Source organism: Colletotrichum graminicola (assembly GCF_000149035.1).
Source record: "Colletotrichum graminicola M1.001 genomic scaffold supercont1.50, whole genome shotgun sequence".
Classification (NCBI taxonomy): Eukaryota; Fungi; Ascomycota; class Sordariomycetes; order Glomerellales; family Glomerellaceae; genus Colletotrichum; species Colletotrichum graminicola.
This window is the reverse complement of record NW_007361054.1, coordinates 283,753-308,261: the sequence shown is the minus strand read 5'-3', so window position 1 is coordinate 308,261 and position 24,509 is coordinate 283,753. Positions and strand designations below refer to the sequence as shown.

The 24,509-nt window shown below is 47.0% G+C and overlaps 5 protein-coding genes across 5 annotated transcripts; 3 read left to right on the top strand and 2 right to left on the bottom strand.

Annotated features, from left to right (window-relative positions):
- Window positions 1-3,940: 3,940 nt before the first annotated feature.
- On the bottom strand, window positions 3,941-5,545 carry GLRG_09628 (major facilitator superfamily transporter; the record flags this gene model as incomplete). The annotated part of the gene is made up of 1 exon (XM_008100313.1): window positions 3,941-5,545. The coding sequence occupies one exon, from the start codon at window positions 5,543-5,545 to the stop codon at window positions 3,941-3,943; it is 1,605 nt and encodes a 534-aa protein (XP_008098504.1).
- A 2,624-nt stretch (window positions 5,546-8,169) lies between these two features.
- On the top strand, window positions 8,170-9,315 carry GLRG_09627 (glutathione-dependent formaldehyde-activating enzyme; the record flags this gene model as incomplete). Its single annotated transcript, XM_008100312.1, has 2 exons — window positions 8,170-8,299; window positions 8,360-9,315. The coding sequence occupies 2 exons, from the start codon at window positions 8,170-8,172 to the stop codon at window positions 9,313-9,315; spliced, it is 1,086 nt and encodes a 361-aa protein (XP_008098503.1).
- A 3,908-nt stretch (window positions 9,316-13,223) lies between these two features.
- Window positions 13,224-16,590, top strand: GLRG_09626 (catalase/peroxidase HPI; the record flags this gene model as incomplete). Its single annotated transcript, XM_008100311.1, has 6 exons — window positions 13,224-13,521; window positions 13,589-13,743; window positions 14,153-14,225; window positions 14,412-14,843; window positions 14,991-15,126; window positions 15,354-16,590. The coding sequence occupies 6 exons, from the start codon at window positions 13,224-13,226 to the stop codon at window positions 16,588-16,590; spliced, it is 2,331 nt and encodes a 776-aa protein (XP_008098502.1).
- A 1,754-nt stretch (window positions 16,591-18,344) lies between these two features.
- GLRG_09625 (major facilitator superfamily transporter) lies at window positions 18,345-20,022 on the bottom strand (the record flags this gene model as incomplete). The annotated part of the gene is made up of 2 exons (XM_008100310.1): window positions 18,345-19,345; window positions 19,401-20,022. 2 exons carry the CDS (start codon window positions 20,020-20,022, stop codon window positions 18,345-18,347), a joined length of 1,623 nt encoding a protein of 540 aa, XP_008098501.1.
- Window positions 20,023-22,164: 2,142 nt separating this feature from the next.
- GLRG_09624 (short chain dehydrogenase) lies at window positions 22,165-23,218 on the top strand (the record flags this gene model as incomplete). The annotated part of the gene is made up of 2 exons (XM_008100309.1): window positions 22,165-22,243; window positions 22,308-23,218. The coding sequence occupies 2 exons, from the start codon at window positions 22,165-22,167 to the stop codon at window positions 23,216-23,218; spliced, it is 990 nt and encodes a 329-aa protein (XP_008098500.1).
- Window positions 23,219-24,509: the final 1,291 nt, after the last annotated feature.

The window sequence follows — 24,509 nt, the reverse complement described above, 5'->3', positions numbered from 1 at the left end:
AGCGCTTATTATAATATTAGCTAAGTTTAATCTAGAGCTAATTTAATTTAATATAGTAAATATATTTATATATACTAATATAAATAAAACAGTATTTATATAATTACCCCTAGGGTATTTAAATTATAGTAGTATAAGAATTACTAAGCTATTAAAAGCCTTATATAGTCTATAAAGATTACTACTACTATAGTAAAAGCACCTTAAAAAGGGACTCTATAATCTTAGATTTACACTAGTTACTAGTAAGCTATACTATTAGCAAAAGGGCGCTATTACCTTCTTCTTTTATATTAATAATTATGTCTTTATGTTCCTAAAGTCTGCCTAAAGTAAGGCTAATAAATTAATAAAGGGAATAAAAAAAAAGTACTACTTAGAGGGTAGTAATAAAATATAATAGTTTCTTAGTATAGAGGTTATTTATAACTATAAGTAGTATAAGATATAGCTTTTATAAGTAATATATATTAATAAGATCTTAAAGTTAATTAATAATAAAGTCTAGCTACTACTAGACTATACGCTAATAAGTAATAAAGAGCTACTACTATTAAAGCAGACTACTATAACCTTTAAGATTACTAATTACTAACGTAAAGTTAGTTTAATCCTATATATAGTAGTAATAATAAGGCTAACTCAGTCAATTAAGATTAACTAGGAGCTGGGCTCATAACCACTAAGAAATGCGACCGTACAAAAGAGTACGCAGGTCACCTGTTTTGTTACTGCAATTAAATGGTTACACACTTATAAGGGCAATTAATATCTAACTATAGTTACCTCTAATATAAGCTTTACTAATAATTTAATTAACTATAAAAGCTTATAAGTATATATAATTAAGATATTTAGTAGCCTTATTAGATAGAAAGTAAATAAGTAACAGACTATAATAACGTTAATAACTAAGGCTAAATTACTAGTACTATTATAAGCAGCTAAGGAGTTAATCTTTACTAACTAACTACTTAAAGAACTAATAATTTAAAATTAATTAACTAATATACCTATTATAATCTAATATAATAACTAATAGATAATTAGATTAGTTAAGAAAAAGCTTATTTAATTACAGACATAACTATAGTATATTAATATTTACTATTATTAGCTATAGTAAGAGATTACTAAAGAATAAATTAACGTTATTTATATACTATTAGCTAAGTTAATAGCAGATAGATTAATAAAGGCCTTACTATAGTAAAAGTAGTAATTATTTATTTAATAACTAGGACTATTTAACTAAAGTAAATAGATATAAGAAAGCTATAAAGCTAAATTATATAATAAAGAAGAGTAATTAATAAAAGGTAATTAATAAGGTAATTAATAATACTATTAGAGGCTAGGTATAACAGAAGAATAGGCTTTAGTAGGTATAGTTATAACTAGGATAGTTAACATATAAGGCTGTATTTACTAGATAAGTAGGGCCACTTTTCTCTATAACATTATTAAGAATACTATAAATAAATACTAAAAAGTTTAAACTATAATACCTCTATAACAAAGAGGATTTTATAGTTATAAATTATATAGTTAGATTTACCTTAATTAGGGCTATAAACTTATTAAAAGGCTAACTAGAAATAGTTAAATAACATAATCTAAAATAGTAAAAACTTTATTTACTAGGGGACTAGCTATATTAGTAGATATATTTAAAGAGAATAGTAATTTTAAGGTAATTAAACCTTACACCTAGTAATCTATATTTAATAAAATAAAGGGATTAGCTTACTAGGTAAATTAACACCTACTTTTACTATATTTTACACTATTATAGCTCTAGGTAATTTACTATATTTTACGCTATTTATAGCTTTAGGTAATTTACTATATTTTACGCTATCTATAGCTCTAAGTAGATATCTAATAACTAACTAATTATAAGGTTAGTAGGCTTTATAGACGTTACTATAATTAAGTCTTTCTACCTCTACCTAGAATTAAACCTAAGAGCTCTAATATAAGTTACTATTTTATATTATATTATTAAGTAGTAAGTAATACTACTTAACTATATATACTTTAGTTTTAGTTAGTTACCTAGGTAACTAAATAAGTAGATAGAGGTAATTTATAGTTATAGTAACTGTTATAATAGATTATAACTATAGATATTATTAATTAAAGGCTAGATTAATAGCTCTAAATAGCCTTAATCTAAGAGGGCGTGTTAAAGTAGGCTAATTAGCTAGAAATACACAGTCGCTTGTGGGGTAATTAGCTATAAATACACTAGTTATTTCCTAGATAGATTTCTCTACTTAAATTAAGGGAAAATAATAATCTAGGTATTTGCCCCTTACTAAAGGGCTAATTAGTAATAGCTGCATAACATAGTAGTAGATATATACATAACAGAGCAATTAATTAATATAGGGTATTACTACTAATTACGCGCTTTAACACCACTAACCTATTAACAACTTAAGGACTTTACTTATTACATCCTTTATGCTATAAGGGATACCTAACCTATAGGCAAGAGATAGGTAGATAGCTTTATTAGAAGGAACCTATCTATTAAGGTCTAGAGAAGTTAATCTATTAATTTAAGGTGTGTTAATAAGGTATCTACTAAGGTTATTAAGGACTAGTTTAAATATCTTACTATACCTTATATCTAGGCTATTAACCTAGCTAATAAATATAATATAAATAAAACTAGTATCCTTAAGGGTAAAGGTAATAATAGGCTAGTGCTAGGCAGGGCTATAACGCAGGCAGTAAGGAAAAAGTAGCCTAGATTAAAAGCCTAGGTATTTATTATTAAATGTATATCTACTAAAGGTAATACTCTTTATCCTTTAGTTATATATAAAGGTAAAAAGGTCTAGTAGTAGTCGTTCCCTCTTAATCTTAATTTATATTATAAATAGGAATTTATAGTAATAAAGAATAAATAGACTATAGATAATACTATTATTAAATAGTTAGAAAAGGTCTTTCTCTTTTAGACTAAGCTATCTTAGCCTAATTAGGCTAGACTACTTATCCTAAATAAGTATAAGAGCTATATAATAATAGATTTTATATAGCTATACTATATAAATAATATCTATTTATTATTCTTACCTTTATATACCTCTTATATCCTCTAGCTACTTAACTAGTTAGTCTTTAGCCTTATTAAGGTAGTATATAAAAAGGAGCTAAGATATCTAAGTTAGTAAATTAATTCTATTATTATAAGTAAAAAAAACTTTATTTCTTACTACTATAAGGCTTACCTAGCTAGATTAACTATAAGTAATATTAAAAGTAGCTAGAAATACACTAAGTTATAGCCTATTAGTATAGTAAAGCTACTTATAAATAAGCTACTAGTTTAAAAAGTAATAATAATACTATTAACACTATTAATACTACTTAATCTAGCTACTAGAAATAGCTATAAGGCCTAAGATACTAGTAGTATAAATAGCTAGCTATTTAGTATAAAGTAGTCTATACTAAGGAAGGTAAAGGACCTTAGGGATTAACTTTAACTATTTAGCTAACTAAAGTAAAACATTACTATATAACGCTAGCTTTTTAGAAAGGTTAAAAAAGGCTTCTAAGAGTAGTTATATACACTAGCTACTACCTAGTAAAAAATAAGCCTTCTAGAAGCCTAGGTTACTAATAGTATAACTAGAAAACAGAAGGCTGTTATACTAGATCTAAATATAAAGTTTATAATAATTAAGGAGGTGCAGTAAGCCTAGATTACAGCTAGTAATACTAAAAGTGAGCTAGATAAATCTAGCGTATTGTAATTACCTAGTAAGGCTAAAAGCTGTATTATTATAGCATTAAGAGGTTGTTAATAGTTAATTAAATAAAGTAGTGGTGTTATGATAGTATTGTTTTTCTGGTGGGCCAAATGCAGGGGGGGGCCATAAGTGGGTGCTTTGACTTAAACGCATCTCTCTGATCGTTTTCATCAAAGCTCATACCTGAATTCTTTGTTCTCGAGATCGGTGAGATCCCAGAACTCATGATTTTCTTCCACCTTGTATGCATCCCCAAGCGCAGCCTTTTCCGCATCACGCTTCTTGTTTCTTCGATCCAGTACCCAACGCATCACAAACAAGTCCACCGTGACCAGAAAGTAGATGATACAGATTGAGATCTTGGCGGGCAGATACCTTGGCGCATCACGGGCTTGGAAAGTCTGGGGTGAGATGATATTACCAACGGTGTATGCGATTGTACCAATGCAAGCAACGGTAATCTTCTTGGTAGAACCGGCTACGTTGGAGCTCTGGAGGCCCAAGATCGTCGTCCATCCGATCGGGATACCTCCCGAAGTGTAGTATCCGATGAGGGCGGGCACCTTTGACGTAGTCGCCATCAGAATGGCGCCGATGATGGCAGGAATGTGACCAGCAATGCACCAGTAAAGCCGCTGTCGTGTCTTCATCGCCAACCACGTCAGACCAAGCAATGCAACAATCTCATAGGCGCCGAGCGGGGTCACGAGGAGCAACGATTCCTCACCCGTGTAGCCCATGCCCTTCACAAGGATATTGCCGAAGCTAGTCGCGATGGAGTTGGGGATGTTGGCCGCGAAGATCCAGAAGGCGTAAAGCCAGGTCATCGTGTCGAGAAGAGCCTCCTTGACGTGCTTCCACTTAAACTGCTGCGAGCCAATGCCCTGCTCATTGTCACGAATGCGCTCGAGATGAGCTGCCTTTTCTTGATGGGAAAGGAACTTTGCGGAAGCTGGCGAGTCTGGCATGATGAACCAAAAGGCAACTCCGACGGCAGCTGTCAGTAGGCCGAGGAACAGGAAGATTATCTGCCACCCACGGAGGGCGGCGTCGGGGTCCTTTCCGACATGGACTGCAACACCGTATGCGAAAAAGCCCCCAAACATCTGGGCTGCACCACAGACCGAGAACCAGATGCCGACGCGGAATGCCTGCTCTTGTTTGGTGTACCACTGCGAAGTGAAGAGAACCCAGGCCGGAACGATAGCAGCTTCGAGGACGCCGAGGAGAAAACGGCAGACTAGAAGACTGGCATAGTTCTTGCAAGCCGCAAGACAAGCCAGGACGAGGCCCCACAGAGTAACGTTTATGGAGGTGTATTTTGCCAGAGGGAACATCTGAATGAGCCGGATGGTGGGAAACTCGAACGCGAGCTGGCCGAAGAAGAAGATGGAGGCAACCCAGTTGAACTGGTTGCCGTGAAGACCGGTAGATTGCTGAATGCCAGTCACGCTGGCGTAAGAAATGGATGTTTTGTCAATATACTGCAGGAAGTACACGATGCAGATCAGAGGCATGATGTGGGTATCGATACGGCGCTTCAGCCTTTGGTTAAGCTCCGGATCGGCTGTCTGGCTCAGACGTCCCGTCTCGTTGAGTAGGTCAAGAGCAGCGTCACCGCCGGTCTTTGGTCGTTGTGGCTTTGCAGTATCAGCTGTCGACTCTGCCTCCGCCGGAGATAGGGCAGATGTGATTGAGTTGGATCGCTTTTCCGAGCTAGAAACGGCCTCGGTCGGATGCAGCTCCGTCGGCTTTGTGTTGTCGATTTCAGCCATGATGCTAGCCTAGACGTGGGCGCTCCGAATCGTCTTGTCAAGGCTGATACTGGGCGGTTCAGTGGAAGTACCAATGAGCACGGAAAGTAGACGGAGTCTTGGATGCGGACAAAAGAAGTGAAGGGTAAGGATTTCATTCTTATCAATCTCATCAACGGCACCATGGGTCCCTCGTGCGAGCACCTCATCAGCAGTCTCTCCGAGCCCCTGGTCGGACAATTCCCTACGCAAGGCGCAATTCCTAAAAGTTTTCATTGACTAAACCCACGCGATACTGATAAGAGACGGCACCTCCACTCGTGGCCGACGTATCAGGGGAGGGATCTGGCGATTCTCGTCTTTCGCTGAGCACGTCATCGTCTCGTCGATGGTGCGACTCTTTCAAAATTGCCTCTTTTAGCCGCTTGGCTCCACATCCTCGGCCTGCTGCCCGGGTGAGAGAACCAGGTCGTCTCTAAGTGGGATCAAGTCATGGAATAGGAAAACAACTATTGGCCGTTAATAACCACACCAAGTCGTCGGAATTCGTGATTGAATGTTATTGATTCTCGGCCATATAGCCAAGGCTTTGACAAGATCCATCTCAACTACTGGCTGTCAGGTCTAGTGGAAAAATCAGGTGTATGCCTGTTTCATCGTTTACGGCAAGGCTGCTCAAAAGGGTATCGTCGGGTCATCGCTAGCGGTCCACAGATTCTAACGCAAAGAGGAACACCGACTGGCGCAAAGAAGAGCCACTTCGACTTTTCATTGAGGCAGCACTAGGGATAGAACGGGAAAAGCCAGGCTCTACGGGCTTTGCTTATTTATGTGATACCCCCAATGGGCCACCTCATGAGGCAAAACACGATCAGGGCCGGTACAGACCGCTCTGTATCAAGGGAAGCAATTTGTGGAAGGGCTTATCCATGAGACTGACAGTTGCAGATCCTGCCTCGCTATCCTGTTCCTTCCGCATCAACGATGAAGTTACCGCTGCACCTGCGGCTGAGATACGGAGACGTTAATCTGACATCAGTCGAGATGCGTACCGGGGCACTCCGAAATCCTAGAACGACAACCTCGGTGTGGTAGACTGTACCGCTGGCCGCTGCGTACTATGGCCCATAGATAGCCCTTTGGTATAAAACACCGGAGATGTGTCAGCCCTACAAGCATCCGCAATGGCAGAAGCGCGAGCATAGTTAGGCTGGCTAATTTGAGAGGAGGGTAGAGACGACCCTGTAGGCATTGCTGATCAGGACCTGCTTATGCTGACTTGCACCTCCCATTGCTCCTGATGTGTGTACTCGGTCAACGAGGCCGTGCTTTGCTCTACCTACACAGCTCTTGTGAAAGCCGTCTTCGACTATACTAGAACATGATGCCGCTGAGTGATTTGACCCTATACTCGTTTGCCGTATACGTCACCATTGAAGCAGCACAGCCCAATAGCCCTCAAGAAAGATTTCGAGGTTAGTAGCATCTAATCATCTGCCTTCAGGGATCTTGTGAGATTACACGCGCATACAGTGTGTGTAGCCCCACGAACCGACGAGCCTCCAAATAGACAAGGTAAACTATGGATACCTACTATTAGCCTGATTTGTCTTTACCTGTTATTTGCTGCATCTGGTTCGCTATGCTGTTACTAGGAGTTGCCTCGCCGTTTCCATTGGCCCGTCTAACGCACCCGCCCGCTATCAAAGTCCGCTCGGCTTCTTAGTTTAGAAACAACGGCCAGAGCAACTGTGTGATATTAAAGGCTTGATACCACATACCCAGACGCATGTTAGCGAGCAGTGTTCCATACAATTAGGGGGTACGGTTTCAGTCTCACACGTCGGGTTCCGACATTCACTTTCTCTTGGTGTCGGCCCGCGAGAGGCCACGGTCCGATGTCTGGAAAGTATAACTATACACACGCATTTCGGTCCATGTCAGATGGCCCAAACAATCAGCAAATTGGCAATTAGAGGCTGCACCTCCGCGGGAAGGCTAATCAGACACATGCAACTGAGTCCTGCCTCTACAATACCTAACTTGTCTCCTACCCTTGTGACTTTGTGTACATAATTAGTAAATACGCGCGAGGTGAGAGTGTAACAAAACGAAAGCCAGTTTAACCTTAGATCAGAGGTTCCTCACGTCCGGTCTCAATCTCTGTAAGAGAATTCGGGGCGATATTTCGATTGTGGACAGATTGCACATTCACTCAATTCATCTCTCCATCCCTATCAAGGCGAACCTTGAAACCTGGGCATCTTCGACGCACGCCTACCGCATTGAGTCGTCATACCTTGCCAAGAGTTCAACAAAAGGCGCGTAACCGGCATCAGCTGTGGAACCATTTCGTTCTCTTCGGGCTTTGAATTGGCTACTGGATAGTCTCCTCGATTCTCTGGACACTATGTTGATCGGGCTGACAGGACGCCCTAAGAGATGCTCGTTGAAGCTCGGGCAAAGGAGGGGCTATAGCAGGACATTCAATCAGCTTAGGACAGATGGTTCGCTCAACCGGTACGGCGAAGCTACGAGGGTTTATCGAGGCGACCATGGGTCAAACAACTCGACATGAATTTCATCTCAAGCTCTTTCTTCGTCTCTGAACCTTGCCCATTGATTTTACTCATAAATCTATCACTATGACGCCGACATCCATGGGCGTTTCTTGCCTTTGTGGAACCATCGCCCAGCGAGTCAGTCCGCGTCGCACCGACTCGAAAGTCACCGAGATATCCATCACTCACAGCGACACTGACAGACGCGCGACCGGTACTCTGTGCGCATCGTATTGCCCAATTGAGGAGCCTGACCTCTGCGGAAATACTTGAGAACATATCGGCGCCGATGGATACACGAGATGCTTCTGTCGCATGTGCGGCTGTCACATTTTTCGACGCAAGGCGGTGGGAGAACAGACGGAGTGGGAGGCAGCGACTGGAGTCTTGATCGATAGCACCCGTGACAACGCCGAGCATGACGCGCGCTTCACGGTGCACACATCAGTTTCCGACACCAAAGACGGCGGCATCTCCGTATGGTTACCCCAGATAGACGGCCACACGCTGGACGCAGCCCGAAATCCGGACTTCTCCGTGGAGCTGCAAGAGAGCTCGTCCCTGCTGCCGCTAACATCTCCGCTTGTTCCGGCGGACTCGCTGCCGGCATCGTGTGCCTGCGGAGCCGTGAGCTTCCACATTACCCGCCCTGACGAGCGAAGCTACCTCCCGCACTCCGGCTTCTCCGATCTGCTCTACCCCGCCTGCAAGCATTCCGAGCACATCATTAAGAGTCCGGACAGCGTGAAATGGTGGATCCGCGCCGACGGGACCAAATACCTCGCCGGGACCTGCGCCTGCCGCCCATGCCACCTTGCCTCGGGGTTCGAGATCCAGACCTGGGCGTTTGTGCCCCGCGAGAACATCTTCCTCCATACACCGGGCCCCGATGAGCGACGCGCTGTGCTCCCGCTCGACTTCGCGGCGCTACCACCGGGCGTGCTGCGGACCTACGAGTCGTCGCCGGGGGTGCTGCGCGAGTTCTGCGGCGGCTGCGGGGCCACGGTCTTCTGGCACGACATCTGGCGGCCGGATGTCATTGATGTCAGTGTCGGCCTGCTCCGCGCCCCGGAGGGTGCCAGGGCCGACACGTGGCTCGACTGGTGGACGGGTCGCTGCAGTTTCGAGGAAGAGGCGAGCAGGGGCCGGACAGGAGAACCCGCGCGCATGGCCAGGAGATTAATCGATGGTCTGGAACGAGGCTTGGGCTCACAGGCGCAGTCAAGTTGATACAACCCCGCTTGTCGCGGATTTCCATGGCCTATTGTATCAGAAACGCAGCGTCATCAGGATCAATGCCGTTATATGTCTTCGTATAAACGCTGCACCAGTCGCTAAACATGGGTTATAATATCTTGGCAAATGTAACTGCGCACATGGGCCAAAGGAAATTTGGGCTGATCGGCGAATCTGTGCCCTTGGCCTTATATCCCTAAGGATGGGTCCATGAAGCCCGTGTCACCCCTATGCTTGCGCGTTTCGCAATAATGAAGTTGCCATGTACTCGGGACGAAATAAGGGAATCGTCCTAGAATAGTCCAAAACTTGGGAAAGGCATTGTCGGGGCATTATTCGAGAGAGAATATCGGCTTGCTTGGCAAAAAGGTATGGTTTGAATAGTGATTTGTAGTCGAGCACGTTCGACCAGGCGGTGCTCCACGGGAGGATCATGAAAAATCGCCCCAGCCGCTGAGATACAGTTGTCAGCTCAGCTAAACGCCTCGAAGGAGTCGGTGAGCGTGTAAGTCTGAGACATTCTCTGTTGAGTCAGCCACGCTGCGCTACAAGGCCGGTGCATCCCCAACAGCTATTCCGAACGCCGCGGGATAGCCCGGGCGTATTCTGGTCATCAGGAATCCTTCCACTGCTCCCGCCTCTCACCGTGCCTCGAGCATGGGCTGCGCACACCGGTATCCGGCCACAGGGGTCATCTTCTGGTTTGGCGAAATGAGCTAGCTAGGGAGTGAACATATCGCACCACTTGTTGCCTCCAAACTGTTGCTGTAGACTAACATAAGTTTGTGTAACCATGGACAAAGTAGCATTGAAACGGTGCCATGTGAGCCTTTTCGATTGGCAGCCGAAAATAGAAGAGAGCACCACGCGCTTATGCAGTGTGAAAGACTTGGCTCTTGTGGCCTTGCCATACGGAGTACACCGTTCAACCAAGACATCAGATTCCTGCAGGGTGGCGTGAGGAGCGTAGGATTGATACCAGAAATATCACAGGCCCCAGACAAAAGCAGCCGTTTGAACCGGCGATGCAGGAACCTTTCTCTTGGACGCCCGAAAGCATAGCCTATTGGAGGTGACTGGTCAACATCCTGCCTTTCTGTTTCTTTTTTTTTTCTTTCTTTTTTACCCTTCTCGTTTCTTTTTCCTTTTCACAGATGGCGGATCAGTGGCTGACGGCTTCTTCGGATGATGTCGCGGCAGTAGCTGAGAGATTGCGGCCGGCTAACGACGCGCAGCGCGTATCCTGTATACATAGCATGCCCCTAAGCTTACTGGAAGGATAAACATTGGCGAGACAAGGGCTTTGCGCTGTACGTTGGCAAGGGTGGTGCCGGGTCAGTACGTGAACAGTCTCTCTAGATCGCACATCATCTTGTGTAGGCAGTGCAATGGGCGACATCGCCAGTGGCAAGTATAGCTGTCATGGGCCTGGAGAGAAACCCCATTCGTCTTTAGTCACGAGATGGGGGGGCCAGCCCAGGATGGTTCAGGTAATCGATGGGACGAGGCCCAGTAAAGATGGCGATTGTCAAGGCTGATCATGCGGTTTGCGGCGGGTATATTTTAAAGTTGACTATGTTAACTTAGCGCTCCTCCGTATTTGCCGAGGTGCCTCAATGCCATTTGTATATTAGTACAAACTCTAAGTCGTCTTCTTCCCAAGCCTACATCTATCGAACTAAGTGCAACGACGAACCTGATGCAGCACATGGCGGGGCTTGCCGGACAAAATGGCGCAATTTTCCGGACGCTAGAGATCCCTTTCTTACTTTATGGTCCGGATTTCGGCTTGTTCTGTCAGTAAATGGACAATCGACCGAGATCATTGTGTCTTTCGCGGTTACAGTGCAGGGATGGATGAGTGAATCCCAAGTCTGCGCAGGTGACGAGCTTATTGGCGCCAAATATCGTGTCATCTGTGCCATGGTCTTTCTGCTCCCACGCAGGGGTTGGAGAGCACTCCTCCCACTGTAGGTGTGTGACAGGGGGTAGTCACCGTATGCCCAAGGTAGTTAGTCTACTTTACGACCATGTAGAGACATATCTTGGGGCGGTTTCCCCCCTCGCCAGACACAGCCGGGGGTTGAGGGATATGTCGGCCGACAACTCCAAGTTTTCTCAGCTTCCTTTTCAGGGTAGTTGGGTGGTGGACGTGTTGGTGGCTGGCCCGGCGACTGTTGAGTACCTGTACCAAGGTGATTGTGCCTGCAGCTTGCATGTTGATCTGGCTACCCGCCTGGCCGCGTGCGCGTGGCGTGGGTTGTGTGAAAATGATGTGTGGATGTTTGTTTGTTTGTTCGTTTCACACACCATCTGCACCGGCATCTGAGTCACTATCCGAGACTGTGTAAGTGCGCATGCGTGTTTCTGTACCGCCCGGACGGTGTGCCAGTCATAGCCTTTCAACACCGCCACCGAAGGCCGGTGGCGAGCTCCCTTGCCTCTGCCACGAAACTCCCAAAGTGTTGTTGCTTTACGCAGAGAGAGAATAGGGCGGAGCCAACGCACGATTGATGAGATATTTGTAAGAGTCAACTACAATAAAAATCAAGTAAACATTCCTCACATCGTCCCATGTCGTGACTCGTCCGCAACTCAAAGCCAGGACCCAACCCCGCCGCCCGGCGGTGACAGACACTTTCTTTTCTGCCCCCCCACGGCCATCGATCCAGCCAGCCTTGGGTTATAATTCACTAGTCCGTGGATATCCGTCACCGTACTTTGGTGTTCGTAGTCTAGATGAACAGCTGACGGGGCATCAATTCCCCCGTTGCGCGCGGGTAGCCCCGCCGCGCTCCCCGCGACGTGGTGTTCATGATGGCTCCGCCCCGGACCGCATGAAAATCTGTATCGGAGAACTGGCTGCAAGCGATGGCCACCTTACTCTTCCGGTCGCTTGGTCTGACTCGCAGGCTTCGCGGGTACCAACAACTGCTACTCAGTCCCCGGATTTCCTAGCTTATACATACCCCCGCTGGGGGTTTGAATATAAGCTTAGTGGAGGATTGAACCTGAATAACTGCAAAAGGTTGCCTTCGTCCAGATTTTAGAGAACGTATACCTCAATGGAGCTACTTAGCCTCCTAAGTATATCTCTAGATTGACGCCATTGGGATGTGAAAGTACTTACTCTTGCTAGATATTTAGTAGGGCCAGAGTGTGTCTTTTCATACTACGTGTGTACCTGGGGCTTGTAGTAAGCTAACATTGAGAATCCAGAATGTACTGCCAGGGCCACGACTGAGCCAGGATGATGGGCTCGACGCTAGCATATCCCAGCCTCTCGACCCATGTCATCCCCAATGGAGTAGCCGTGGGTTTCACAGAGATGGCCGTCGCTTTTCACCGTCAAAGTGTGAAAAGCGGGCCATAAAGCGGGCCAAGCCAAGCCGTATGCCCACGCTCATCCCAATCAAAAGAGATTTGATCTTAAGCAATTATGGATTGCAACGTCGCTTAGGCTTGGGCCGAGAAAGTTGCCGTCAGACTGAATGAAGTCGCAGCCGTTGTAGGAAGCTTATTACCCTAGTCGTCATCAGGGAGGATGATCTTGGGGGCCCGTCTTGTCCGCAGTAGGCAATACATGGCGCCTCATACAATGTACATCGTACTATGCATTTACCAGGATGGCATCTGCAGCCTTGGTAATGCACTGTTACTAATCTTGGACAAAGGAAGGAAAGAATTCTCACGTGAGTTGTCAAGAGCAGTCTCTCCATTAGGCCGTCTCGACAACGATTTTCGTACAAAATGTTCCTTGGTTCGTTCCGTTTTCGATCTTTTTTAGCCCGCACTCTCCAGGAACAACTCATCCTCGCCCCTTGAGCATCCCTGGTTGCACTGTCAACTTCCTCTTCTATAAGTCCATCTTCTCTGGTTCCTCTCCTCCTCCTGGCCCCATCATGCACGCCAAACTGTCAAACTGCCTTCTGGCGGCCTCTGCTATCCTGCCCAGCGTCTCTGCCCAGGGTTGTCCCTTTGCCAAACGAGACGGCTCAGTGAGCAGCGAGCTTCCCAAGAGGGACACAGCCGCGACCTTTGGTCGATGTCCCACCATCAGCAACGAGGCTGGCGGCGGCACTCGCAGCCGCGACTGGTGGCCATGCCAGCTTAGACTCGACGTTCTCCGTCAATTCCAGCCCTCGACCAACCCGTACGGAGGCGACTTCGACTATGTCAAGGCCTTCAGCTCTCTCGACTGTGAGTCCTGACCTGCGGGTGGATAGCACCCGTTGTCAACTGCCGCGGCTTTACTAACACGGGACAGACGATGCCCTCAAGGCGGACTTGCGCGCTCTCCTCACCGAATCTCAGGATTGGTGGCCCGCCGACTTTGGCCACTATGGAGGCCTGTTCATCCGTCTTTGCTGGCATAGCGCCGGCACGTACCGCGCCATTGACGGCCGCGGTGGCGGTGGCATGGTGAGCCTCCTTCCCACCACACCCCCTCGTTTCTTGTTTCTTGTTTCGTCGTCTAGCCTCTTCTGTCCGGCCCCCGGTTATCCCCGGTAACCCCCCTTTGCTTCTTCCTTGCTCGCTCGCAGCATCTCTCGGCGCATTTCTTTTGCCTCACGACAGAGGTACACTTGGCACTTTTGACCCTCCATCACTGATCTCATTCGTCTCACAAACGAACATCAAATGAGGGGCGGGGTTTACCGGAGGGTTTCTGGCCTATCCCGTCCTCGTGCCAAGTGGTGCACACGCATTTCTTTTCTCCACACTTGCTGCCCATCGAATTATGGGCGGGCAGGTGTCTTCACCTTATCACTTTGCAGCATCACTTCTATCATTTTGAGGACTGGCATTAACTAATATTGGTATATTGCAGGGTCAACAACGGTTCGCTCCACTCAACAGCTGGCCGGACAATCAGAACCTTGACAAGGCTCGTCGCCTCCTATGTAAGCTAGCCCCCACTCCTCCCTCCCTCCATCAAGGACCCCATGTCAACTGCCTCTTCGGTTCGCTCGCCACGCATCCACTCCCCCAGTGGCTAGGTAATGGCGACAGTCCAAGATGCTAAGGGGGCCTTGTGGGAGGGGAGTAAGAAAACTACCTGCAGTATGCTGATCCATGCTATCCCGTAGGGCCAATCAAGCAGAAGTATGGCAACAAGATCTCGTGGGCGGACCTAATCCTCCTGGCTGGAAACACTGCCCTCGATGATATGGGCTTCAAGACTCTTGGCTTCGCCGCAGGCCGCCCCGACACGTGGCAGGCCGACGAATCCATCTACTGGGGCGGCGAGACGACCTTCGTGCCCAAGGGAAACGACGTCCGCTATAATGGCAGCACCGACATCTTCGAGCGCGCTGACAAGCTGGAGAAGCCTCTGGCCTCTACAAACATGGGCCTCATCTATGTCAACCCGGAAGGCCCTGACGGTAGTTCCAACCCCGCCGCCTCGGCGAACGACATCCGCACTGCATTCCATCGCATGGGAATGAACGATTCAGAGACTGTCGCTCTCATCGCCGGTGGACACGCCTTTGGCAAGACCCACGGTGCCGTTTCTGCTGGTGAGTCTAGCAAGCATTATTCGGATGGGGGCTGTATCTAGTTCTTGGCAGCGTGGAAATGCTCCGACCCTTCAAATCCCCTCCCCACCCCTTGTCTCGCGTCGCCAGTCGAGAGAGAACACGCAGACTAACGCACGCATTTTGCAGACAACATCGGACCTGAGCCTGAGGCTGCTAGTATCGGCGAGATGGGCCTAGGATGGCACAACAGCGTTGGCGACGGCAATGGCGTCAACCAGATGACCAGTGGTCTGGAAGTGATCTGGACCAAGACCCCTACCAAGTAAGTGATTGTGATGAACTCCTTCAGGCTTCGTCTTACCACGCACTCCCCCACTCCCTGCATCTCCTTAAACCCCTTTCGCCTCCGATGCTTTTTATCCGCCACGTGCTGTAGGTATTCGCCTCATGGGACAGGACCAATGAGGCAAAACCGATGAAGACCTCAGCTATTTATATCAGCTGTGTGATTATGCAGTGAAACAGTAAGGCTAATCCTTGTCCCTGTAGATGGAGCAACGACTACTTGGAGTCGCTTCTGCACAACAAATGGACCCTAGTCACCAGCCCTGCAGGTCATCACCAATGGGAGGCTGTCAACGGCACCCTCGACTACCCCGACCCCTTTGATGCCACCAAGTTCCGCAAGGCGACTATGCTCACTAGCGACTTGGCCCTCATCAACGATCCTTCCTATCTCAACATCACCACTCGATGGGTGGACCACCCCGATGAGCTCGCTGATGCGTTCGCCAAGGCTTGGTTCAAGCTCCTCCACCGTGACATGGGCCCTCGGGCTCGCTACCTCGGCCCCGAAGTCCCCCAGGAGACCTTCATCTGGCAGGACCCTCTTCCCGCCAGGGAGGGTGACCTGATGGATGATGCCGATGTCGCCACTCTGAAGTCCACCATCCTTGCGGTCCCCGGCTTGGACGTCTCCAAGCTCGCCTCCGTCGCCTGGGCCTCTGCCTCGACCTTCCGTGGCTCCGACAAGCGCGGTGGAGCCAACGGCGCCCGCATTGCCCTTGAGCCCCAGGTCAACTGGGTTGCCAACAACCCCACGCAGCTCTCCGCGGTCCTCGACGCCCTGAAGAAAGTTCAGGCCGACTTTAACACCGGCTCCAAGAAGGTTTCCCTCGCCGACCTGATCGTTCTCGGTGGTACAGCCGCCGTCGAGAAGGCTGCCGCGGACGCTGGCGTCAAAGTCACCGTTCCGTTTGCCCCCGGCCGCGTCGATGCTACCCAGGATCAAACCGACATCGAATCCTTCGGCTACCTTGAGCCCCAGGCCGATGGCTTCCGCAACTACGGCCGCGGCACCGCTCGCGCCCGCACCGAGGAGTTCCTCGTCGACAAGGCCGCCCAGCTGACCCTCAGCCCCCCTGAGATGACTGTCCTTGTCGGCGGCCTCCGCGCCCTCGGCGCCGTCTTCGATGGCTCCAACACCGGCGTGCTCACCGAAAAGAAGGGCCAGCTGACCAACGACTACTTCAAGAACCTCCTCGACATCTCCACCGTCTGGTCCCAGAGCGACACCGACGGGGAGACGTGGAAGGGAGTCGACCGCAAGACCAAGACCGAAAAGTGGACCGCCACCCGCGCCGACCTCGTCTTCGGTTCCCACGCCGAGCTCCGTGCCATCTCCGAGGTCTACGCCAGCTCTGACGCCAACGAGAAGTTTGTCAACGACTTCGTCGCGGCCTGGACCAAGGTCATGAACCTTGACCGCTTCGACCTGCAGAAATAATTAAGCATATATGGTTTTTATGTGGGGGTCATTGGTGTAGGCCGCTTTTCTTGTATTTAATTGAATATTCTCATATATACTGTCGCCCATTTTCTCAAGCCGTCTCCGATGTATATGACCTCCAAGGATTTGTCAATTTCTCGATCCTTGATGCCTTGTTTCCAAGCACACATCATTGAAACTGTAAATCTGCGTACCGACGTCGCATTTTTAGATTGTGCATCACCATCATAAGGGGATGCTCGTTAATCGTTAAAGTCATAATATGGAGCTGGTTCGAGAGGACTTGAGTGAGCATTCGATAAAGCCTGTCCCTCTTCGCGTCGAGCTGTAGCCATCAGCCAAGTTCTCTGGAAATCCAACACTGTCATTGGCGAAACGTTTGTGAGCTGCTGTATTGATTTTATTCGACCTGAAGCTCGTGGAAGATTTGTCCATTATTAGGTGTCAACTAATATATAAGTTAAACTACCTACTTTCTGCCCCCCCCTGGATTCCACCTACCTTTCCCTACTAAAAACAGCTAAAAACAGTAGCCTATATCTACACACCTATTAGACTAATAATTTTAGATCTCTCTATATAAGCTCTTAGATAGTAGACTATTACTATAAGCTTTAGAAAATATAGTATCTTTCAGTAAATAGCTATAAAATAAAGGCTTTAAAAGTTTATAGTATATAAGAATATAGCTAATAAAAAAGAGTTATAAGTATAATAAAATAGTAGTAAACGAATTTAAAATAACTTAGCTTTAAATACTTTTACTTAGACTTTTTAAGTATTTTATATACTTAGTTATTTAGAAAGTAAACTTATTACTAAAAAGACTTTACTAATAAAGTTTAATATTACAAATAACTTAATAATAAGCTTTAAATATCTTTTATATAGTGTCAGAGGTGTCTGGATCTAAGTGATGAAGTCGGCAATAGGGGTCACTTAGCTGATAGTCAAAGGTGGGTTGTTGTTGTTGTTCACATTCGAATCTGGCCACTGTAACTATCGTGGGCTAAGATAGGGGTTTTATCCCTCATCTAGATAACTAGTAGGGCTCCACCGGTGATCCCCTGCTAGGCCCCAGTCAGGCCTCTGACATATAGTAATATATATATAATCTTTTAAGTATAAAGTATATAAAAATACTCTAATTTTTATTTTCAGTTTATAAATAAAAAAGTTATATAAAATATAAAAAAGTTAGTACTTACTAGTATACTACTAGTAGACCTTAATACTTATATACTTAATATTATTTCTTTATATTTACTATATAAAAAAGCTTTAAACTTTTTTTATAGCTTTATACTTATACTATTTACTTAGCAAAATTTCCTAGATTATAATATCTATATAAGTCCTTAGATATAAATAGCTATTTTTAGCTATTTTTAGTAGGAAAAGGTAGGCAGAATGCAGGGGGGGAGCAGAAAGTAGGTAGTTTGACTGATTAGAAATCTTGCTTTACTGATTTAAATATATTCTTGTGAGTGCTGTATTGACAACTCGACTTAACATGCTTGCACCGCTATGTAATGGAACCGAGAGGATCTTGGGAAACAGCTGTTTCAGATCGGTCAAAACATTGTGAGGCCATTGTTGCAGGTAAGGCGAGGCTGAACCATATACAATATAGTGAGGGTGAAAGCGAAAAAGGAGTCTTCGTACGGTGACCATTGTGAATTTATCTTCGATATATCAAGTTTAAATCAAACAACAAACAATGCTATGTATCCAAGATAACTCAGGCAAGGTCATTCCGTCACAGAGTCCTGCTCGACTCCGGTTTCGGAGGCGAGCTTTTTAGGCTTCTGCTTGATGAACACCGCCGTAAACAGCATACAGCCGGAGACACCAGTGAAGAAAGCCCACATAATGTGCAACGCAGATATGTAGTTTTCTTTATCTACGGGGGGTGCTGTGCTTGCCTGGTCGCCAGCATGCAGGTTGCCACCAGTCAGCCCGCCGCCGCCAAGGTTATGCTGCAGCAGAACCGTGCCGATGACGACGGACATGGAAGTGAACAACGAGCGCAGGAAACTGAAAGCCGACATCGCAGCAGCCATATCCCTCTGGTGAGTATGGGTCTGGATGGATATCATGGGGCTTTGGAAAAGGACGCCGGCCCCGAATCCAGTGATGATCTGGAAGATGACGATCTTGGCCCACTGCGTATTCGCCTGGAAGCTGATGAACAAACCGTTTCCAAGCGTCATCATTGCCGATCCAAAGAAGATTGGAATAATGTAGTTTCCTGTCTTCCTGGTAAACAGTCCGCCGAGCATCGTCATCATCGTCAGCGGTATCAGCAGCGGGAAAATAGAGACGCCGGAGATGATGGGTCTGAACCCGAGAACGACCTGGAAGTAGAGAGGTAAGAAGTAGTCGTACGATATGAAGACGAAGGCGTGCAGACAGGCAACGACAAAGGCCGCGATGTTGCTGCCTTTCTTGAAGATTCGGAAGGGAATGACGGGGTTTCTGGCGAAACGGGCCTCCCAGAAAACGAAGAGTGCCAGAGTGATGACACCGAAGAGGATGAGGCAGATCACTTGCGCAGAGCCCCACGGCACCACGCCCCCGGCACCGGTTTCAAGGCCGTAGAGGAAGCAGATGGTGCCGCCGATAATGAGTACAAATCCTACCCAGTCCAATTCTCTAAGGCCCTTCGAGAATGCTTCTTTTGGCGTTTCCAACTTCAGGGCGAAGAACAAGACCAACAGGGCCACGCCATCAAAGGGAAGGTTGATGAAGACTGTGATGCATCAGTGCCGGAACTCGACATGCGTTGGGGCACAGATTCCACTTACAACACCATCTCCAACCGATAGTCTCTGTGAAGACACCGCCCAAAATCGGCCCAACTGCGCCTGCAAGTCCCCAAACGATGCCAGTCATGCCATAGTACTTGGCGCGGTCCTCCAGCTTGAAGATGTCTCCGATCACAATAGTGACTAGTACCAAGGAACCACCTCCTCCAAGGCCCTGAACGGTCCGTCCGGCGATGAGGACATAGATCGTTTGGGCGAGTGCGGCGATGAGACTCCCCGCCATGAACACCGCCGTCGCGACCATGATGGTCAGTTTGCGACCGAATATGTCCGACATCTTGGCCCAAACTGGTGTGGACGCTGTGCTAGAAAGAGTGTAGGCGCTGCCCACCCACGCGTACTCAGACGATGTGGCATGGAGAGTCGAGGCGATTGTCGGCAAGGCCGTCGCAATGATTGTGATGTCCAGCGCGCTGAGGAGGAGGGTCATACAGAGGGTGAACATGACGGCGCGCCGGCGCGCCGGGCTCATCTCGGGTGGCCGGTAAGACGCATTGGTCGAGATGGTGGCAAGCTGGCCGAGGGCCTCACCATCATGGAGTCCGGTCTGTTTGTTTCCTTCTTCTTTCTCGTTCGGTGTTCTCGCAGAGGCGGTAGTCATGATTGAGGGCGAGGACGTTAAATCTCGAGGTGCAAGAAGATGCGTACGTTCAAGTTTCCATTTGTTTTTGAACCATCCCTTTGATCGTGAGAACACAGTGCAAAATCATCCGCACCTGTTGGCGAGCATTCACATTTTTTGGGCCGGAATCATTGACGGGTTAGCGGGAGGCACAGTGTTCCACCCTTGGATCCCTCGGTTCGGTTCGGGTCGGTTTGTTGTGCATGGAAGACTATGCAGCATCGGTCATGTCAACCGCCGTTCCACCGACTCGGTCTTGTGGACGGCCGTTCCGCCGGCCCATCAGTATAATAGCATTTATTCTTACCGTGTGGTTGCTTGTTGTAACTACGCAAGTCCAGGTAGCAATCATGTCTCGCACTATATCAACCGTTATTAGTGGAAGAACAGTCCTTCCAATACGGGAGCTTCTGAACACACTAAAACCTAAATTACCATGGATGTTAGCTACCCTGTTTCATCATCATCTTGAAAAGATCAGAAGTTATTTTGCTGAGGGGCCTGAGGCCTCTGGTTGCGTCGCCAGAAATTCGCCCGTCGATGGCTTCACCAGGGGTGAAAACTTGCTGTTTCTTGTCACTATCATCTTCAAGTAAAGCAAGGTTCCGTCTTCACGGCGCTCCAATTAAAACCATCTCAATAGGCGGGTTTTAGGATTAAGGTTTCTGGCCGCCTTGTAGCCATTATTCCGAGCCGATGCCAAGACATGACTTGGCTCCGAGTCGGCGTGCCTAAGCTTATCAAACTATCTATCTTCCAGCTATATGATCCCAAATCCCATGGTCCTCATAGATAACAATCTTCTGTACCGATGACAAATAAGTATCTCTCTATAGCTTTGCTGCAGTGATCTATCTATCACCTTCATTCCAGGACGAGACTTGAAGCATAATTTTGTTAGGGCCAATGATGCTACCTAGTAATTGACTTATCATCGGTGCCTTACGGTGGCAGTTTATGGGCCCCGTTCTGGATCGTGTTTGGAGAAGTCAATTGGTATGTTATTATTGGCCAACAGAAAATCTCATTTGATGTTGCACTTTCTTATTTAGGTTGACGGGGCTAGATAATAGTGGGGAGAACTATGTTATAGCCCCGTGTATAACGCAAAAAGCATGATCGATATCACGGATACTGATGTCATTAACGCGCAGCAAGAGAGTTGTCTTGGGGAGTGTTTTCTCTCCTGATTGATCCCTTCTTGAAACATCATAAGACAACTGAGCCCTCAAGATCATGTCTCTCATGTTCCGAATTTCAGATCGGCCTGATTTTCAGTCTGTACCACTTCTTTTCATAGTCTTCTTTATTCGCATGAAAGTTGGCACTCTGTTCAACGAATGTGGCCCCCTTGGCCTCGTTGCTGTTGCTGACTTGTGCATGTCGGCAAGCCTTCTGCCCCTGAGTCTTTGGAAGAGTCTGTCACTTCGCCACAAAGCTCGGCGATGTTTGATCGAGTGAACTTATGATCATCCGCATTTGTTCCGATAGTAACAATGAACAAAGATATTCTATTCGGATTAATGATGGGAAATCAGGGTTCTTAAATTCTCCTTCAATCAGTTTTACTGTCAGTTACGAGCTTCTGGACTTGATGACTCTTATAGCTACAAAATGCAAGCGATCAATAGATACATAAAGAATGTAAGAAGCTACTAATGAATACTGATATTTTCAAATATCATGAGAAACTGTCAAGAACCAGTCAATGGTTGCCCACCCTTTTCCATCCCAAAGAAAATATCGGGCAACTCTAAGCGCCGAGGTAGTCAAGACTAGCCATGAATCCTCCAATGAGCTACCTGTGCGGCTGTGCCGCTCAATTCCTCTGCGGGGTAATCGTGACACCATGCTGTACACTCCACCTGCATGTCTCAGTGGTTCCCCTTAGTCGATTAGGTGTAAGGGATCCAATGGTTGGACATTCCTCCGCTGCTGTTGCTTAAAAGGCCATGCGTCGTCAGCAGTAGTTACAGATGCGTTGGGCTTCCACTCCAACAAGCCTGCAAAGTCTTTCACCTGGTAATTGCAGCTAACCCGACTACTGAGACACTACTATTGTCTTTGACCAAGTTCAAAAGGATTCACGAGTTAATTTTGAGTTCTCAAATGCTCTGTGAAATGACGGCGGATGTCAAGAAACCCACCGCTTCCTTCAGCGTATCTGGCAAAACTGCCATTATCACCGGTGCTGGCTCTGGTAGGACCCTTTGCTTTACTCATCAAAATGCCAGCAAGTTCTTGAAGGGCTGACCCGTGACAAGGCATCAATCTCTGCTTCGCGGAGCTTCTACTCGCTCAAGGTTGCAATGTCCTTATTGCTGACCTCTCTCTGAGACCTGAAGCAGAGATTCTTGTGGCGAAATACCAAGACGCCGAAACCAAGCCTAGAGCTGTATTTGTCGAAACTGACGTCACCTCATGGCCGGCGCTCTCCAACATGTTCAAGGTTGCTGTTTCGGAGTTTGGCGGCTTTGATGTACTTTGTCCTGGCGCTGGCGTTTACGAGCCACATTGGTCAAGCTTCTGGCATCCTCCAGGGTCGTCGGAGAGCAAGGACAGCGTAGATGGAGGACATTATTCGCTGTTTGATATCAACATCACGCACCCTATTCGCTCAACACAGCTAGCGATCTCGTACTGGCTGCATTCGAAAACCGCCGCAAGTACTACTGTGACCTCTGCCATTAAAGCTTCTCCCAATAATCCCAAAAGGGTCGTTCACATCTCTTCTGTCGCGGGCCAGGTGCCGAACATAAACGCTCCTTTGTATGCAGCCTCCAAATTTGCTGTTACAGGTTTCGTACGGAGTCTAGCACGATTAGAAGAAACAGATGGAATCCGCGTCAACGCCGTCGCACCTGGCGTCGTCCGCACACCATTATGGACTGAGAATCCGGAGAAGCTCGTCAATTTGGACATAAATCAAGACGGCTGGGTCACCCCTCAAGAGGTAGCAGAGGCCATGTTACGATGTGTTGAGGAAGATTCCCTTGTCGGAGGATCTATCCTGGAGGTCGGAAAGAATTGCACGCGCATAGTTGAGGCGTTCAACGATCCCGGTCCAGATAGAGACCCCAAGAATGGGTTAGTGGCAAGGAACGTTTCCAAAGGGACCGATATGGTATTTGCTTGGCTCAAAGATGCCACGAAATGGGCTGCTGGTAGAGACTAGGGCTGACTACGAAGATGGTTTTGTTATGAGTTGAGACTTTTAGTCTTCGCGCCTTCAGTCCAAGCTCATGGATGCAGTATAGTACCGGAATCTCATACTGTACCGTTTTCTCTTCTACCAGGTCATATGATAGCACGATTGTGTGCCTCCGCTGTAATGGAGAACCACTCTTCGCCGTCGAGTTCATTTCAGAGGACGAATTCCCATCTCTAAATCACTTGCTATCCAAAACTCCTAAACATCAGCTGCACTCTTCAGATACAAGCGACGGGTTCTGACCACTTCCATGCATCGCCTATGAATATTGCCTTGAGCCGTTGGAAGGGTCATCAAATATCAACAAACACACGTTGGGCAAGGATTGAAAAAGCTTTCTTCCACTCAAAAAGGCTATGGTGCCAGTCGTTCCGCTCAGAGTGTAGGAACGCCTGTCCGTTCGGTTTTGTGTCGCCCGCCTGAATAACTAGTATCGGAAGACTCTAAACACGAGCTTGAACCTTAACAACTGCGTTTTATGCATATACATCTGACCTTTATTAACATCAGAACTAATTACATATTGATCAAGCCACCCTTTGATGAAGCCACCTTTAGCTTTAAAGTTGGTTGGTTGATTTGAAGCTATTTACATCTGTAAAGTTTTATCATTCAACGCAATGACTGAATTCTCCTGATGACAAAGCGTGCGAGCCGAGTCCTTGTTGTGTGAAGCCTGCAAGGGTCATCTGAACCATGATCGGTTAGCCGGAAACTGTGATTATCCGTCTCCACTTGAGTTAATCAGCCAGCCCAACTTTGGCTCGGTTGGTTGAAGTGAAGCTATTCGCGAAATTAACGGGTTGGTTAGCCACGTTCTTTGGTTAATTTGCACTAGAGATTGCGCAAGTTCGTATTAGTTCTTTTGAGAATGAAGGTGACGATCCATAGCAAGTATTCATGTGCCAACAGGGCAAGTTGGTAGGAGCGTTTTTTCTAAAATCATATCACGAAACGGGCAATGTTTTTCTCAAAAAGTTCCCATACCACCACCGACACACGGGGTTAATAACCGAGAGTAAAAAGTAAGTGCATGTCAGAATTTACTCCGAAACTATTAAGGCGAAGTTCGTGAATATCGTCCGTCACCAAGCTATTAATCGCAACATACGATGAAAGTGGTTATGATGTGGTCAGATGGGCAACAGTGCTGAGCTTGGGAAACAGATAGGACATAGGGAGCATACTATGTCTTGATCTTCGAAGTCTTTCAAAACTTAGAAACGGAACACAGTGAAAGTGATCTGGGATATGG